Source organism: Sturnus vulgaris, chromosome 6, assembly GCF_052056855.1.
Source record: "Sturnus vulgaris isolate bStuVul1 chromosome 6, bStuVul1.hap1, whole genome shotgun sequence".
In the NCBI taxonomy this organism is placed as follows: Eukaryota; Metazoa; Chordata; class Aves; order Passeriformes; family Sturnidae; genus Sturnus; species Sturnus vulgaris.
In genome coordinates, this window is record NC_142248.1 from 44,778,223 (window position 1) to 44,796,761 (window position 18,539).

Genomic DNA, 18,539 nt, shown 5'->3' on the forward strand with positions numbered 1-18,539 from the left:
GTTATTCTAAAGACAACCTTTTATCCCACTCTCATCACAAGTTCAGCACCTACAGGAAAATTTCTGCCCAAGTAAGCCCTGTCATCATTTCAGACACCAACAGACAATGACTGGAATTTCACAGAATTAAATACTGTGTTAACTGTTGTTTTCATGCATAACTCAATCAAATGAAATAAGCATTACAACTGACCTCTAACTTCGTTAAACAGCTCCAATAGCTTGAAAATAAAACTCACCAACCCTAACTAAGTTATAATGAGCCAACAGCAAACTAACAACTGTGAGTTTGGTAGTCAGAGGAAGGTTTTCACAAATTCTGTTATCATGACTGGTAAACCTTCCTCTTCATCATGAGACTCAGGTCAAGAGGCAAGGAATGGCCTCTCCTGTGATGTGATGATTTTGAAAGAAACTCTCTAATTCAGCAAAGGGGATTATTAATATCTTAATATCTTAAGAAATATCCATATGCAGTTATGAAGGCTCACAGACCCCCATTCCCCAAAACTCCTACTCCAGACATGTCCACACAGACAAGCTTAGGACAGCAGAAGAGACTTCAGCTCTTTTTTACAGTCAATCCAATTTCGACAATGCTGGAAAAATTCCATCTCAAATGGTCTGATTTTTGTCAAATTGGAGACTCCACAAAATTTACTGAATAGTGCCTAAGCACAGAGTTAATAAAATAGGTTTTAAAGTCCAGTGCATAACATTGAAGAGATGCCTCTGTATTTCAACAACTCTGAAAAAACTCCAGACTTACTGCCCTATGCACTGCTTTTCTCCTAAATACACCCATATACCCTCAGAAGGCCAAACATTTCTGAATTTTCTTCAGCACCTCAGAAGGCAGAGCAGCAAAACAAGTGCTCAGTGGAAAAAACAAAAGGCAGTGATTCATATGCAATTAGCTCAGCTAAATTTACTACTGAAGCCATTGCTACTCCAGCTGTCCTTGACACCTGCACAGCAGGGACAATGGAACATGACAAGCATCCTCTTACCATCTATTGCAGTGCTCAGGCTGACACATGAACTTGAAATTGGTGACAGCTACAGTTCTTGAGCTGCTGCATTAATGCAATCAGCACAAAACCAGTCATGCACCTCATTCAAGCCTCCATTTGTCACAGACAAAACCAATGGAGGCAGCCAGGGCTTCTCCCACTCTGCAAAATCCACCACCCAAAAAGCATCAGTACTCTACACTTGTCTTTTTATTCACAGATTCAGTTTACAGTGACAGACAAGCAGAACAAATCAGAAAATTGGTACCTGAAAAGTTAAAATGAAGGATGCAAAGGGAAGAAACTTGTTAGCACCCTAAGCAGCACAAGTTTCTGTTGGTTTATCTTTCTTAAATACAAGTTAAGACTGAAAGACTTGAGAGCACAAGTAAACTTTTGAGGTCAAGTTGCCCATTATTTTCTAAGAACTAAGCAGCTCACTCTTTACTAGCCTGTGTTTCTTCAGCCATTTACACAAGTTACATGCAGAAACAATTCTCAGTAAAACAATTCAGGCTCTGGTGCCTAAGATGTGAGAAAAGCTCATGACAGCATCTTTAAAATATAAGTGTTCTTTCTGTGCATGGAAAGAGCATCACTGAGAGCCACTGCACCACTGTTCTGGCACACATCCACCAGCCCTGCCCCAGACAGCAGCACAAATACACAAAAGCTCTTTTCTAAGGGTTCAGAGAAAGTGCAAAATACATTCAGCTTGACACATCTACCCGAATCCAAAAGCTCAGAAGAAAGGCTTTAATGTCCCAGATCCTCTGCTATCTTTATAAGGACACTAATTGGTACAGCACACATATTTTATCTGCACTACAGTAACACCACAGATGAACATTAACCAGATTCCTTGTGGTGCCTGCCAGGTGTTTAAATATTTTGCAACTCAAATGCTGAAATACTATCTGCAGTCTAAATGCTTAAGATCATCCAGTGAGAACATGTGTATATTTTCATCCACTATGCAAAAAACATTTCTTCCCCATTTGTTACATTTTAAGCAACAAACTAGAATTACCAACATATACTACAGGTCTATTCTGAAGGTTGATTTCACCAGCAAGATTTAACTCACAAAAGCTTTCATTTTGATACCAGAAAGACTGAAAAATATTTACTGTAACTTTTAATCCAAAAGACTCCACATTTATCAGTAGCAGGAAAGCCCTACACAATGTTCAAAGAGAACAAGTTCTGATATTGGGTATTTTGATAAGTTTAGGCACATACTGTGTATGGTGTGTATTAGAAAAGAAAACAATCCCATATTATGTATTAAACAACATTCTTCTCCTGGTCCAAGTCAGACAACACATTTCTGAGCACGGTGTAGATTCTCTCTGTCCCAAGAGATATTTCAGTGAGGTACATTTCATACAAACCATCCTCTTGTGTGAGTGTGCCAGCACATCACTCCCCCTCCAGTTTAGCATAAACTCTACTCACTTCTTGCTTTTAAGAAAAAGGCTTTGAGAAGAGAGGTAGGAAGATCTTTTGCAGCCTGAAATATGTTCTACCACCAGAATTCTGACCTGGACAGTCCTAGACATTAACATGTTACTATATTAATATATTAACTTTGCTGCTCTTCCTCCTTCACTCACACTAAACTTCAGTTAAAAATTTGTACAGTATCATTATTAGCAAGAAAAATGAACGGCCCAAAGGGATCAGGACATTTTTTATAGCATGTCAGTTATCTTGCTGAAGAGGAAAGAAATATCACTCCAGTGAGAAAGAAACTAAAATACTTTTTGTGTTTTTACCCCCTGTGTACTCTATGGCTTGGATGAAACAGTCAGCACTGACAGCCAGCTTTCTGAACTGGGGCACGAAGGTCACATTATCTCATACCTGATCTTATAGATTATTTTAAACAGGTAACTGGATTATAGCTATATACCCTAGAAAGCAAATCCACTGCAGCCTCTTCATTAAACAAAACTATTCTACAAGCACAGAATAAACTGGCAGCAAGGTAAATCAGCAGCAATACTCCACTCAGGAGCATCAAAAAACAGGATTTGTCCAATGTCACATACCTTTGATGCTTGAGGAGTAGAGATGACATGAACAGTGCTGGCTTTAACTCCATTTGCTTTAGGTCGCTTATAAAGGGCAAATCTGCTTTTTCTGCGCCCCCTGTCACCATTAGGAAGGGATCCATTATACCTGGAAATAAAGGAAAAAAGTTGAGCAAAGAACACCACCAGTATGGAATACAGCAAAGGAAAGAGAGGTAATTAGGCCACAACACTCTGGTATCATTAAATGCATGGGGCCAAACAAAAAAAGTAACAATCAGGCTAAGTCTGGCTCCCTGCATTGAGCATTCAAACATTCTTTACCTACTAATGGTTGAAATTCTGTTCCCTTTAAAAAGGTAATTAATTACAAATTAAATACTCAGTTTTTCAGCCACAGAAACACTTCTTCACCTCCAGAATCAAAGGAATTTGGAAGAACAAACTCATCTTCACTTTCATTTCAGAACATGAGGAGTTCTAAAACGTTTTTACACTACCAGCCATCTGCCCATACTTCATGCAGGAATGGAGGAAGAACAGGGGCAACATGGAAAACCAAAATAATTTAGGGGCAAGTAAAACTATGTGAAAAGGAATTTTACTCACATAAAATGCTTTGCTAGTTGTGTCCCCCTCATTTTTAAAAAAACTTTAAACCTAAAGGTTTCATTTATTATTAAGGAAACCAGATGCAAGTGTTTTTAACTTATGTGACTTTATCAGGTGTAACACAGGAGCCCTCACAGTTCTTTCATCTCTCCCTGAGGACACAGACCCAATGGATTAATTATTCAGAGAAATCTGAAGCCTCAAGGGGACAGAGCTCCTTCCCCAGGGATGGGGAAATTTCTTTGCAGTGCACAAGCACAGAATTCACCATCACCTCACCCCCAAATTTGGGTCACCACCCAAATTTTTTTACCACCATTCCTGCCAGCTCTCAGCTGGAAAAGTTTTCAGGGCTTTACTGACTCCCATTCCTGATCCTCAGAGATTTCAGACTTTCACCCAAGAAACTGCAGATGTTATTTCACTGCTGAATCTCTTCTGTCTTACTGGTGAGGTCTGTTCTATACTGATCTCATATAACCTCTCCTACAGTCTTTATGATTACAGGTTAACATTGCAGGCAGAAAGAGAATATTAAAAGGAAAAAGGCAGCAATGCAGTAACCCAGAATATTTATTTTTTAATCATTACATCCTGTATATTAAACTATTTGTATAACAGGAGAATGCAGTTGGAGAGCCTCCTTTCCTTCTAGGAATCCCAAAGGCAGGACTGCTGAATGACTGAGTACAAGCAAGAACAGATTTAAGATAAAAATTATCTCAAATCTCACTGCTCTAGACCTTAAAACCTAGACATTTTTTAAAAATGCACATTTAATACATGATGCTAAAGCCACACAAAGTTGAGAGACTTCCAGCTGAACTTGTCCTCTCATTTTCATAGGTTAGACTACTGTGTCCTTCTGGAATATTAAAGGAGATTCCCTAACACAGCACAAAACCAACAAAGTTAATCACTAGTATTTCATGCCAGACCTACTTGCACCTTGGAAATTTGTTATTAACTCTACTCCAGAGAAGTGCAGCCTGTGGATCCTTATCACAAGAAACCAATCTCTAGAAAGATACATCAAAATGTTCCACAGGCAGCTTAAATACCAGCACTTAAAATAGGATTTATTTGATTCTCCATTTGAATCTCCCTGGGTAAATGCACATGCTTTCTTTCAAAGACACTATTATCAGGAATATGCCAGCAAGTTTCAACTTATTGAAGACAAGATTCTTTCTACAAGTATTTTTATCTGGAAACCTAAAAAAGTAACAATTCCCTCAGAAATAATACATAATTATTATATATTACCATTGCTAGCTTTATATCCTGTAATTATTGATTTTTTTAATGCTTGTGTAACTGCTAAACAGTACTGAATTAAAGTAGTTCCACTGGAAGTTAAAACCAGGCAAGCAGGGTTTTATTGTTTGGGGGATTTTCTTCCTCATTTTTAGAACACAATTTTAACTGGGGAAGGCCAATCTATTTCATTTCAGGTCTCTGTGGCGTTTAATTACTTTTAAAATAGATAACTAAAGAAGCTCAAAGACCTCTTGGAGTCTTCAAATAGGAAGGAAATCCAAGCAAAGTGAATGTTGAACTCATTCATCCTCATTAGCACTGACAAATTCTCATGAAGGTTTTCCTTGTGCCCATTTCTACATTTCCTTTCCACAAAGGGCAAGAGCAATTGAGTGGTAGCTTTATTATTTTTTATGCTTCAATTATAGACCTGTAAGTTTGATTTTGATCCAACAGTGGTATAAAGAGCTGGGAGAGTTCCTAGGGATACACATATGTATTAGAAGGTGGGGGGGAAATGAGGATGTGAGAAGTTGCCTCTTTCCACAACAGCAGCTCCACATATTAGTAGCTAACTTCTTTTTTGTTCTGCCTTCACTCAGAGTCAGGATTGAAGCACAAGAGATGGATTTTTCATGTTCAGACTGAGTTGTTTATTAATTCTTATCTATAGTACAGAGAGTTCTGCAGCACTTCTAGCTAACAAGCTAAAAGTGAGAAAATGGAGGTAGATCTAGCTAGTTACAAGGTCTTTTAAAGCCTAATTATCCAATTAAAGGTTAACATCTATATTATTTATACTTTTGACCCAATAACCAAACACCTGTGACCCACACTGTGGTACTTACTATACAATTAAAAAACCACTACCTGAAATCATGAAGAAGGAACAAGAAGGAAGAAGAGACACCACCCAAGAACCTCCATCTTGTCCCATATTCTAAAACCCCAAACTCCAAACCCTTCACCATGTGATATTACACACTTCTATTCGAACTACACACCAGTGATTCCAACTCCATCACTCAAATTTGGAAGCCTTCTCCAAGATCAAGTCAAAAGCAGTGCTCTTTTGAGGTTCAGAAAGCACAGAAAATTCAAAACTCCCAGGCTTTAAGGTTCCAACATTTCCACAGCCAGCAGACACCTTCATTTCTCCTAGGCCAGGCCTCTCAAGTTGCTGCCCATGGCACTGCAGCCACACCTGAACAAGCTCCCTGCCCAGCAGTGATGCCCTGGGATGCTGCCAGCCATGGCAGGATTGCTCCTTCCCAGCCTCTGTGCCCTGCTCAGCCCCCACAGCCTGGGCTGTGCCACAGGACACAGCTGGATTTCAGCACCCAGGACGAGGAGCAGCTGCCCACATCTTGCTGGGTCAGCTTTCCTAAGCACAGCCACGAGGAACTACAACAAAACCTGCCCTGCCCTCTCCTCTCCATCACTCTCAGCTCTTCCACTCAGCAGTGTCCAGGCCAGCAACAAGTGCCTCCCTTGGAGCAGCAAGAGGATGGAATCACATATGGAGAAGGGACAAGGACCGAGGACACAAATTCCTCGCCACCAAACACTTCCTCTCACAAAGCTGCTCCACAAGCAGGAGCCATTTCCCTTCTCCTCTGCACTCTTCCAGCAGCTCCAGGATCAGCTTAGGCACCAGCACATCAACACACAACTTTTTGCTTCAAAAGAACTTGCAGCTGGAACTTTCTTTCACCCCACCAAAAATCCTGGAACAAATGTTGTTTCCAACTAATAAACAAGGAAAAAAATCAATTTCACAACGACAGAACAATAATTTCTGAGAGCACCTTGCCCACACACAGATCTATGGGGCACTTGGGAAGTTCTCCAGATGTTCATCAGGCCAATACACATGGAAGGAGCAGTGCTGTGCTTTTTCCAAATGCTTCTCAGTGACAGCAGTACCGGGACAAGCTGCATCATGAAACCTCCTGGGATAATTATCTCAGTTGATAGCACTATTCCTTGCAAATAAGGGAGTGGTGCTGGCATGGGCTATGGACACCGTAATTATCAAAGCCAGTTTCCTACAGATTTACATCAAACACTTGAAGAGTTTGGTATACAATGAGCTGCAAACTCCAATTAAGCTTTTCCCATGGCTGGGATATGTAATGAAAGCCTCTCCTCCGCCTGGATTCAGGGCTGTCTGGAGAGCAAGACCACACATGCTCTCTCCCACAGTCCACTGTGGCAAGTTCCTACCGTCTGCAAGTCTTGTACTACTTGTACTACTACAAGGACTTGTCTGCTTCAGAGATCAGCAACAAGCTTTGAACTGTTTGTCAGAAGGCTTGTTACACAAGCTTGTTTGGTTTATGTATATTTTGGTTTTGTTTGTTAAAAAAAAAAAAAAATCCAGCCTAGACAGTGGCAAAGAGTAAATGACAGCTCTGTTACATAGTACAAGAGCTCTAAATCTTGAAGTGCACCTTGGAAAGTTTGACTTCAACTAAAGGAAGTCATCCTTAGATTTGAGGTATCTGCTAGCTGACATTGAAGGTGCTGCATGTAGCTGAGTATTTTTACAATGCTATCAAAATACAAACCATCATAAACTTAAATACTTCTGCATACCTATGCAAACTACCTCCCAAAAGACTAAAACTGAACAACTCCTGATTTTCACCAGTAATATTTCCCCCAGAGAAAAAGGAGCAATTTTGCTTTGTTCTCCTTGTCTAATACTAACAGATGTACAGCACACCTCGTCGTTTTTGGAGGAAAACCATCCCAAATGACAGACTTGGATACAAACAGATGAGATGCTGCAGTTCAGTTGTTTCCATAGCTTTAGTGAGTCAAACAGCACATCTTTACTCATTTAAACAACAAAGCTGCAAAAGTGAAGTCAGACTTGAGTCAATCTTCCCTTGTAAGTATATTCTGATCCTGTATTTGGTAGAATCCTGTCGTACATACTCCACAGATAGCAAAATTCAGTTTGTGCTGACATCCCTGAACCAGTGTGGTCCCACACTGCTGCCAAAAGCAGCAGTCTCACCTTTCTTTTGTTAATTCATTCCCACTACTTCTCTCTCCTACAAAACTAGATTTATGCTTTAAGTTCAGTTTTAAAACCACATTCCTCACTCTCCAGCCCACTGCAAAGCCACAGAAACACTTGTATCAGCAACACAGAAAACAGCAGAGAGCAAGAGAGATTCCCTTGGAAGTAATGTGAGTCTACAGCTATCATGACATCCACCACAGATGAAGGCTAAAATACATTATTCACCTTTGCAACACCCTTTGTCCCAGAGCTTCTCACAGCTCCACACTCAAGTCCTAACTGGAAAACTCTGTTGCTGAAGCATCCAGCACTCCCTCCCTTGAATACATGTTAAAAGGGAAAAAGTTACATATATAGTTTATAGCAAAACACAAACAGAAAGCTTCAACATAAGCAAAGTTGACAACAAAATAAGCATATTTGTGTCTCCCTTTACATAATATCACTGCCAGCCAGTACTTCAGTCTTTACACCCTCTTCCCTTGTATTAACCTCAACAATTCATTTTGTATCTAGCAATATTTCAGCGAAAGAAAGGCTAAGGATTTTCTTTCTACAAAAAGGCAAGAATTGTTTCAAACACATTTTTCTGCATCACAGCTTCAGAAAACAAGCAGTTGCTGTCTGCCAGCTATCTGAGAATTTTAGTGAAACAGAACAGTGAAGTTATTCTCAAACTTAATCTCATGGGGAAGAGTTGCCAAATAACAAAAGCAAAGCTAAGGAGTATTCTGTACCAACGGGATACTCCTGGTTCATTTCCTCCTTTGAACTGTGTTCTCTGCTGCTGTATCAGTGTCACAGATATTAACTCAATATGAATTTTGCTCTCAGCTTGTCTCCAGCTGATTTGTATGCATCAATGTCTGTCCTAGAAGCAGCCTCCATCACCAGAGGTATTGCTAATCCCGTTGCTGTCGGGGAGTTTTGGCAGTGAACACATAACTGCAGATCACTGCAACAGATTGCAACAAACACCTTTAATGCTGAAGTCTCTTGGAGGCTGGAAGGAGAGCACTGTTTTCTCCTTGTTGCCCTCATCACCAGGCTCAACAAGCCTTGACTGACCAGAAAGTTGGTTCCCTTTCCCCACTGCATCACATGCACCTCTGGAAAAATGTACAGCTGCTTTCTGACCACAGAATACAGAAAACAGAGCTGGCAGAGTGAGCTCCATCCCCAACTCAAAGGCTTGATCCAGCAAATCCATGACACCTCTGTTTGAGTTAGTGTGGAAGATCCAGCCCTCCCCACTGTGTCTCAATATCTTCAGAGTTAAAACCTTCCCCATGCACATAGCAAGAGAGATCCAGGTCAAGCAGGTCTCCTGCACTTCCTGCCAAAACCACCAAAGAGCTTAATCTGTTCTCTCTTCCTTCTCATAGCAGCCTCACGTGCTAGAAGATTAATTCCCATCAGATTTTGCTTTTTTTTCTGAAGGGAAATGTTTTAAGTAGTTACAACTAAAGAAGTATTAAGTAAAAAGACTACAGCAACAAGCAACTCATGGATAACCAAAGGGCTTCAATCCTTTGATTAACAAAAAGCCACTGATCCAAAACCTTTGGTTTATGCAACCTGGGAGGAAGTCCTGAATGAAAGACACAGTCCCACCTCAGACTCTGCTGGCTAAGACACCTCCATAGGCATAAATGCTTCCTAATCACTACCAGTTGTACAGCTTAACAAAGCCAGTCTTCCTGCAGAGCAAGAAAATCCAAACCAGCAAGTTCCAAAGTCCCAAATAATCTCATCTCTTTACCCAATTAAAAGCAGTGTTTTTGCATCTGTGAACTTGATTATCCATAAGAAAGGTATGTTGGAGTTATTAATTGTGGCTATAATCAGTTTGGGGTTGGTTGTTTGGTTTTGTTTTTTTTTTTTGCTTCTGAGACAAGTGTTTGTTCTTAAAACTCGCATTTGTGAAGTCATTTTACTATGGTAAAACACTTCAGGAAGCATTCCCTTCTCCAGCACTTTTGGAACACTGATTAGCACAGTGATTAGCCCTGTGTGTTCACCACAAGCCTTCTCCTCCCCAGCACCCAATTTTAGTACTCCTTGCTTTATTTACTGCTCCCAGAACAGTCCTGGAGCCTTCAAAGAGTGAAATGCAGCCTGACCTGATCTGTGCCATGACCCCAGATTTTTCAGAGAAAAGGCTGATTTGCATCACTGGCTCATGATTAGGAGTAACTTTTAATTACTTTTTTTAGCAGCCTTTCAAAAGTTGCTTCTGCCATCAGGAACCCAGCAGTGAGCTGGCCCCAAAGCCTCATGCTACACCCACAGAGCTTTTATGTTCACATCCACTCAGCCAGCCCCATGGATTAGCTGAGCACACAGTAAAAGGTTATGTACACCACGAAAAAAACAACAACAACAAAAAAAAAAGCTTTCACAGGCACCTACTGCAGATCAGATAAGCTAGAACCTACTTTCCTCCTTCACAGGGTATACAAATTAAGTAGAACCTTATCTACTGGAAACACCACAAAAAGTCACATGTGCAGTAGCTGAGGTTCTCCAGGATGACCTTAATTATTCCCTGCTGTTCTGGAACAGAACTGGTCACTCCTCTGGGCTGGGGGGAAAGGCTATTCCTGGCTGCTGTGGCCTCCTTCTTTTCCCCCTACCTCCACCCACCAAGAGATGAAAGAATCTGGTGCCCCACAGATCAGGTTAACTCATTATTTTTTAATTATTCCACTCCATACGCCCCCCTCCAGCACCAGCAGGGCTGCTATTATACCAGCAGTAATATAAGAGTAATAAAAAAAAAATCAAGTTTGTTTCAGGGAGAATATTTATAGAAACTACAGCTGACTAATCCTCATGCATGTTTAGCTTACATAACACAGGCACTTCAAGGAAAATGCACCTGATCTGAATTAACCTCATTCTATATAAAAAGTTAAAGGATGCTCTTGGCTTGCAAATACCAAATGGATTGTGCAAGAACTGCTTTTAATCAGCTTTATTTACACCACACATCCAGCTTCCTCCAAGATTCCCAGAACTCGCTGCTATTTTGATACTCTTCTCTTCAATGAGAGGCAGAGGAAGAAATTCTGGAGTAGGAAAATACAGAAGTAGCAGAAGCAACCAGTCCCCAAGTGAGGGGCACAGGAGTCAGGGCTTTATTACTGCAGCTACTCGGCACGAAAGACCAGGGAGATCCAGTCAGGAATACAAAAGAGTTGATATTTCTGCTGGGCTGGGAGAAACCTTCTGCAGAAACTTCTTACTACCCTCCTTGATTTTTCTTAGCAAGTGGCTTGTTACTTGTCCCAGATTATTTTTCTGGAAAAGAATTGATTCCTTTTGTTTTTGTGAAATCAAAGACAGCCGTGTAAGTAGCACAAGAGTTTGATTAAAAGCTGACACTCTGGAAGAACTCAAGGAACATGGTTATGCAGCCTGCTAGAGCATCGGGATAAGCTTCAATTAAAGCAGTCAAATCACCTGACAGTTCCAAACAACTTTATAGCTAAAAACTCTTTAGCAGGGATGACCTGAGTCTCACAGCATAAAACACAGAAGTCACCCATAACCACGCTATGATGAGGGAAAAAGAAAGGTAGCAATCTTAACAGAAAAAAACCCCACATTTAAGGTATTATTATACCAATTCCAATAGAAGTAATATGCCAACAGAGGATTAGAATGCAAGGGTTTCCCTTTTAGAAAGCAAAGGGTAAAGGGTAAGGAAACCTTTCACGTAACAATTTCCTTAACAATCCTTATTTCCAACGTTTTACTGCTCCCCCCATCATTTATTTAACAAGGAGGCAATTTTATTCAGTGCTTTAAGCCCATCTCCAAAGCTGTCAGCCAAAACCATTCACTGCTGCATAAAACCAGCAATGTTAGTGCACAGCAAAATACAGGGTATAAACTAATCAGGTTCATTTCAAAACATGCTTTTTATTCCAGCTAAAAGAGCACAAGAGGTGGGCAAAGAACCATGTCTAGAGAATCCTCTTTCCAACCCTAAACCTCTCATAGCACAGAGGAAATGCTACTCATCTGAGAAGGATCTATAATCTACCAAATGCCACTGGAATTGTTTGATATGGCATTTGGTTAAATACACACAGACACGGCAGAAAGCGAGATCTGACTTGCACTGCATTCAAAACAAGTCAGAAAAACACAAAATCCCTTTCAAAGCAAAGTACTGTGCACAGCTGGGTTTCAGTGCACAGGAGGAAAGAAGGGAAGGAGGAAGATTGTTGATCCACACCACCAGAGGCTTAGGAACCACGCAGCTTTGTTTGGAAACTATTTACAATCTGCTCTTAAACATCAGGTTAAGAAAAGGCTGCATGTTCCAAAATTGAGACAAATTAGACTTTATAGCATGCAAGGAGATGAGAGACCTCAAAACCCACCTGCCCTGACATTCTGAACATTCTCCCAATCTATTTTGTACTTCCCACATGCTCAAAGGTGCAAAACTAAACTGCTCAAATTTTAGCCTGAGGAATGAACAGTAATAACACCATGTTACAGCTGAAACTGTGCTACATTAAACATTATGGAGAAACTACATTTCACTCAAAGGACCATTTGAGCCACTGAAAATAAAAGCACAGTCCCAACAGTCATTTCCTAAGAAATCAAGTGCTTTCCCTAAAACCCTATCAAGGACTATTTGATAGTTCACATTTTCATAAGAAAAGGTGGTAGCTTTCTTATAACTTCAGTTCACCTCCAAATACAAGCAGTGGCAATATCATTTTTGTGATTTCACAGACAGTGGAAGGAGTTCCAGGATGTCTGTTACAGCTTTTTCAAACACTCAAGCATGGCAAGAATCTTCTTAGGTTGGTTTCAGTACCATTTAGCACAGAGGAAGAGATCAAATTTGCATCCATTTTGTGAATATAGGTGATCTCACCAGCAGTGTACTGAATAGAAAGTGAGGCACTCAACTACTGCATCCTGAGCTGCAACATCCGAGTCTAATTTTATCAATTTTAACATTCCTTTTGGTTTCCTAGGGAAAAGGACACCCTTATAAATGCACAGCTCCCAGTTCAACCTCAACTGCTGAATAGAATCCCAAATATTTGCCTCAGAAACAGAAAATAAAGAATTTGGTTTCCTTCTTTGTAGCACTTGCAAGCACTGCTGCCTCTGAACACAGCAGCTTCCTTAATAACACTGATTCTGCTTTATATCAACTGTTCCATGGCACAAGCTGTCAAAGGGGAGATAATCTACTGCACTGCCTGCTCCTAGCACATTTAGAGTGGGTAAGTAAAGAGAAAAAGCAAAGAATTACCTATCTGCCTGTTCTTGGTTAGCAAGTGTATTATGTGCCCTAAAATCCAGAGAAGATAAATTACTCTTCATACCCAGTCTGAAAGAACTACCTGAAACCTACTGGATCTGGGTGGGGACCCTAAGTAAAGGCATCACAGCACTGCTGTAACTGTGGAGGATTTTTAAGAAGTCTTAATAAAGCAGAAATTAACAGTGCAGCAGTGCAGAAAGCTAGACTTCAATATATCTTCTTCAGACTTAAAGCACGCTGACAGCTTCCTAATTCACAGCAACCTTGGGTGTTTGCTTTTATCATAATCTATAACAAAGTTAATCAGACATCTCTAGCCAGAAAAAAAATCTCTGCAAAGCCATTAAGTGTTTACTACTGATCAGCAAAATTAATTCTGATCTATGTACCTTCATGACAGTAAAGTCTTTCAGTTTCGTACTTTCACTGACAAAAATGCCACAAAATTTCATTCCCAAAATGCTATATAAAATAAACATTGACCTTTCACAGGCCCCAGAAAACACCACTTAATAAGAATGAACCAAAGCAACAGAAGTGATGAATTCCTAATGTTTTTTCAGGTCCAAATGCTCAGAGATTCTGATCTCTGAAGAATCTCACTACAGAGCTTCACTTGGCACTGCCTGAACAAGAGATCTTGTGTGCTCTGCACATGGGAAGGCATCTCCTTCCCACTGAAGCAGCAAAAGAGTTTTATGCAAGACAACCACACAAGACTGTGTTTATACACAGATGCAAGCTCTGAAACTCTGAAGCCACACTGAAAGCTTTACAGCAGTGAAGTTTCCTAGAGCAAAATTCTCACTCAGCTCATCTGCAGGGCTATTCCAGCCTGCCTACTTCTGGTTACACTCTGCAAGCTGAAGTTTCATTCCAATAGACATTAAGTAATGTGCACAAGTGGCACAATGGTTTGTAGAACAGAAAATAAGTTTTAAACCACAGATAGTTCTCCCTCGATTTTTTTTCCTTTGGAAACCCAGCTCTTTTACTCTGCCAACACCCACAAAGACAGCATACTATTACTATTTTTGTTCACCAACTTGCAAGAAAACAAGCCACCCCATATGTTTCCCTCTATTTCTCTAAATTCCTTTGATTTTAAAGGCAAGGACACCCTATGGGGCAAATCAGACCAAGAACACAGAGGATCTGTTTAAAGCAATGTTTCCCCAAGTACAGGTCATAATATGAAACAGCATTACAGGACTCAGAAGTAGCTTTTGCAAGCCAAATGGAAATTCAGCTGTGGAAATAAAGCTCCTGAGCCCAAGACTGAAATTGGAAGTGCACTGCCCAGCAAAGCATGACTGCAGGAGCTAGTTCAGAGACACAGAAATCAAGTAATTGATTACAGCTGCCTGGCTCAGAGATTCCCCGTTGCCCTCAAGTTTTTATACCTGACATCACTCTCCATAAGGGCACCTTGGCCATGCTGCACTGTTTCCAGCTGAGGAGGGGAGTGGTGCAGTGCTAAGGAGCTCTGCACCCTCTGCAGGGCATGAGGATGGGCAAGACTCCGATTATGTCTATACTATCTCATTTTTGTGTAGGTTTTGCAGATAAATTCTTTTCTGCCCTCCCTTGCCCAGCTAAAGGTGCTGCACATGCATTTCAGGACGTAAACTACAATCCCTTGCTACTCTGTCAATTCTTTGGCATTATACCCATGGGAATATCTCTAAGGGTCTCCCACAACTGTCTTCCTTTCCTCCTACAGCCCTATCAAAAAAGAGCATTTGTAGAAATCTCTCAGGCTGCACCACCTTGAGGGGGAGCAGAAGATAAGAGTGACATCCAGAAATACTCACACCCCATCAATTTGTTACAGTATCTTTGTAAAACTCAGAAGCAAATGTCCTGGAACTGCTCATTGTAAAGGAACAAGCCTGAAATCTACTGGAGAGGCATTCATGTCTGGACAAATCCCAAGTTATTTCCTTCAGAGTTTTAGCCAAGGACAAAAATCCTCCACTAGGCTATTTTACAACCACTAGGAAAAGGAGACTTTCCACATCCAGAAAATTAAAATGTTCGAGTAACACAGAATACTATTCTTAGCTCTGAACTGAGCTCATACACGAGGCTGCTAAACTACATGAGACATTGTTGACAATTCTCAAAGCAGTTTCAGGTTGTGTTCAGAATGACTCCAAACAGCTGGTTTTCCAAGAAAAGACAACATTCTCAAACCTCTTCTACATCCACCCCTCAGTTACTTGGAGTAGCAAAACATTTGTGCCCATTTCCACTCAAACTCAACATCCCAACGCTGTTATTACCAGCGCAGGCAGCAGAGGTGAAGCAACAGCAGTGACAAGGAGAACAATGAAAAACACGAAGTTTCATAAGCCAGGGAACCAGCAAAGCGTGATTTCCTCTGGGTACATGTCTTGCAGCTGGATTCCTTCTTTGTCTACTGAGGTGACAGCTCCAATTGAAGCTTTTCCTCAGAGGTGAGAATCAGTCACACGGATTCCCTGATGTCTAACAAGCAGGGGGGGTGGGAATTTCATTCATCTTTACAGCCTCTCCTCACCAGAGCTCAAATAGCATCGGGAGGCTGTGGAATAAAATCAGTTCAGTGACATCCTTCATTTCCAGTTACAGACTACAACCTCAGCTGTCACTACACCTCTCAGTAAATCACAGTGTATCCACCAGAGGCAGATGGAAAATGACTGGGATAGGGAGCCCGTGGTGCCAGCAGAGACGAGGATTCAGTGTCCTCCTGCAAGAAAACTGCCTGGACACCGAGGAGCAGTGACTGCTTCTCTCCATCCCAAAACTGACACCTTGTTCTGTCCCAACACCAGCTCCTCAAACACCTTATCCTACACCACAAACACCAGCAGTTCTAGAGGCTACAAGCAGTTATGACCATCAGTGTGAAACAAGCACCTGTTTAGAACTTCTCCAGATTTCAACCAGGATTCATTTATGCCAATGCAAACTGAACAGTCAGTATCTGGACTTTTGTTCTTCCAAAAGAAACAACAGGAAATGAAAATGTCCTGTCAAATTCTGCTTGTTATACCACATTTTTTAAATCTTGACAATAGTTGTCACACTGCATAGGTCTGTACATCAAATAAACTCAATCTTTCTCCAAATACAGAGTAAAGTTTAGGAAGAGAAGCAGGAAGAAAATGAAATGTGTTATCCCTAACCAGACCAGCCTTGGATTTAATAATGACTAAGTAAACCAAAGGCTGCTCACAATCACTTACACAAGCTCCACTTAGTTCATGTACAAGTAAAAACGGTGCAGGAGGTGGGAGAACATTCCTTTGTACTCATGGTTACAATAGATGAGTTGTTTTACAAATGAATACAATTATTTTCTGGATATTGAAGAGCATCATACATTCTTATCTCTTTTAGTTTAACTCGGTGTTTTGGTCTCTTGACTTAGGCATGACAAACTGATCTTTAATGCATTTCTTCATCTCTGCACAGCACAAAGCATCCCATTTTTACCACCTGACACATTCATAACTAATTTCATCAGTTCACAAAGGAGAGACAGCTGGTTTTTCTCAACTGTCATCTCTGCCCAAAACTTACAAACAAGCCCATACTCCTTCTGGCTTGGGTCTGAATAGAGTCTGCAACTGGAGCCCAGCCAACCCCAAATCCAGTTCCTTCCTTCCCGCCTGCAATGGATACACAATATCCAGAGGTAAAGGAGCAAATCACTTTTGCCTCAATCTGCTCATCCTTTAACAAAAGCATCATTTTACTATTGTACTCTCTACACCAAGAGATTTCCAGCAGGTAAAACCATAACATAAACCAGTCTCCCCCGAAGAGCTGAAGGTGCAAACCAGCAATACATGATCAGAGGCCAGTTCCTGAGCTGAATTTGAAGTCACATTGCACATAATAAACTAGGAGGGTACACGGAGCTTGACTTAGACCCTGCTAATCACTTAAACCCTGGCTTTGCTCACAGAGGGAACTGTACTTTCTGTAGTCTTCCTGCATCCTTACATGGACAGCTATTTGCTGGATAACACATGCTGCAAAGTCCAAACTCGCAATAAAACTGGATATATGGCACTCCAGTTTTGCAGCTGGAAATGGGATTGCACAACCAGAGATAAGGCACAGCTAAGTGAGCAATGGAACTCCAGCATTTTGTGCTCAAACATGGAAAAAGGCACCAAACCCAAGTCAAAAGTTAAAGATCTTTTGCTCTGACAGCAAGCAGACTGAAAATACTGGAAAAAACCCAGCTTAGTTATCTTTCATAGGCAAAAGGAACTTATCTAGAGCTTTTGGGAAAGCTCCATCAAAGTCTTTTAAATGGGCACAAAGACTCATTACCAAAAAGGGCAGAAAAAAACATTTGGGTATTAAGAAAATATTTGTGGAAATTACGGGACAAAATCTGCAGTGCACATCCCTAAAAGCAAACAAGCAGCTTGGCAGTCTCCTCCCTGGCACCCTGAGCAAGGCATCTCACCCAGGGAACAAATCTGAGCAGTCAGTAAGACCAAAGCACTGCAGCTTCCATGGCCACTGCCCACGGAGCCAGATCCTGCAACCTCCAGGAATGCCAGCACCATCCCAAGGCCAGCTGCATCACCAGTGCTGTTTTGAGGCATCTCTCATCCTTCATTCTTTTCTTTCTTCCAGTGAAGCCCAGCCTAAAATAAAAGCGGGGTAAAAAAACATGCGAGGCTTGTCCATTTGGCTGTTGTCAAACTTGCTTCTCCAGTTTTTGCTTAGAAGTTACTCAGTTGCTCATATGGACAAACACCTGTCTCCTCACGGATCTGCCCCAACACTAAATCATTCCATTTGCTTAATTTGCCAGTAGTTTTTTGGCAAAAGCCACCAAGGTACTGACAGCCCATTTAATTAAATCTTCTGGCAGAGTCAGATGAGGGAACACTTAGGAAGACTTCCTCTGTACTGCAGAACTGCCACAGGAGGTGCAGAGCTGCAGCAGGGCACTGCCACCTCTCCCATCACACACGTGGTTCTGGAATCAAAACTCACTCCCTGATGCACTGAGAAACTACTCCAGCAAACTTTAAGATTCAGAGTGCAATTCAAAGTAAGTATTGCACGTATGTTAGCAGAAAGGTTAGGGCAAGCACAAGGTAATAAATCCTATCAAGTCTGAAATATTCTTCAGCATCAATATGATTTTGAATCCAAGCATTGAGCTGCACAGCTATTTGCTCTCAGAGGTCAAACAGGCACTAGGAGGAAGGCAAGTTGAAAGTACAGCAACATTTTGGTGTATTAGTCAGTGTTCCATAAAAAAC

At 41.1% G+C, this 18,539-nt stretch overlaps 1 protein-coding gene across 1 annotated transcript in view; it reads right to left on the bottom strand.

Moving 5' to 3' along the window:
• Nucleotides 1-18,539, bottom strand: part of PELI2 (pellino E3 ubiquitin protein ligase family member 2) — a 70,064-nt gene that overhangs the window by 42,178 nt on the left and 9,347 nt on the right. Inside the window, exon 2 of the mRNA XM_088166374.1 lies at nt 3,068-3,197. Coding sequence (XP_088022500.1) covers nt 3,068-3,197 — 130 coding nt within the window. The remainder of the gene's footprint in view (nt 1-3,067; nt 3,198-18,539) is intronic.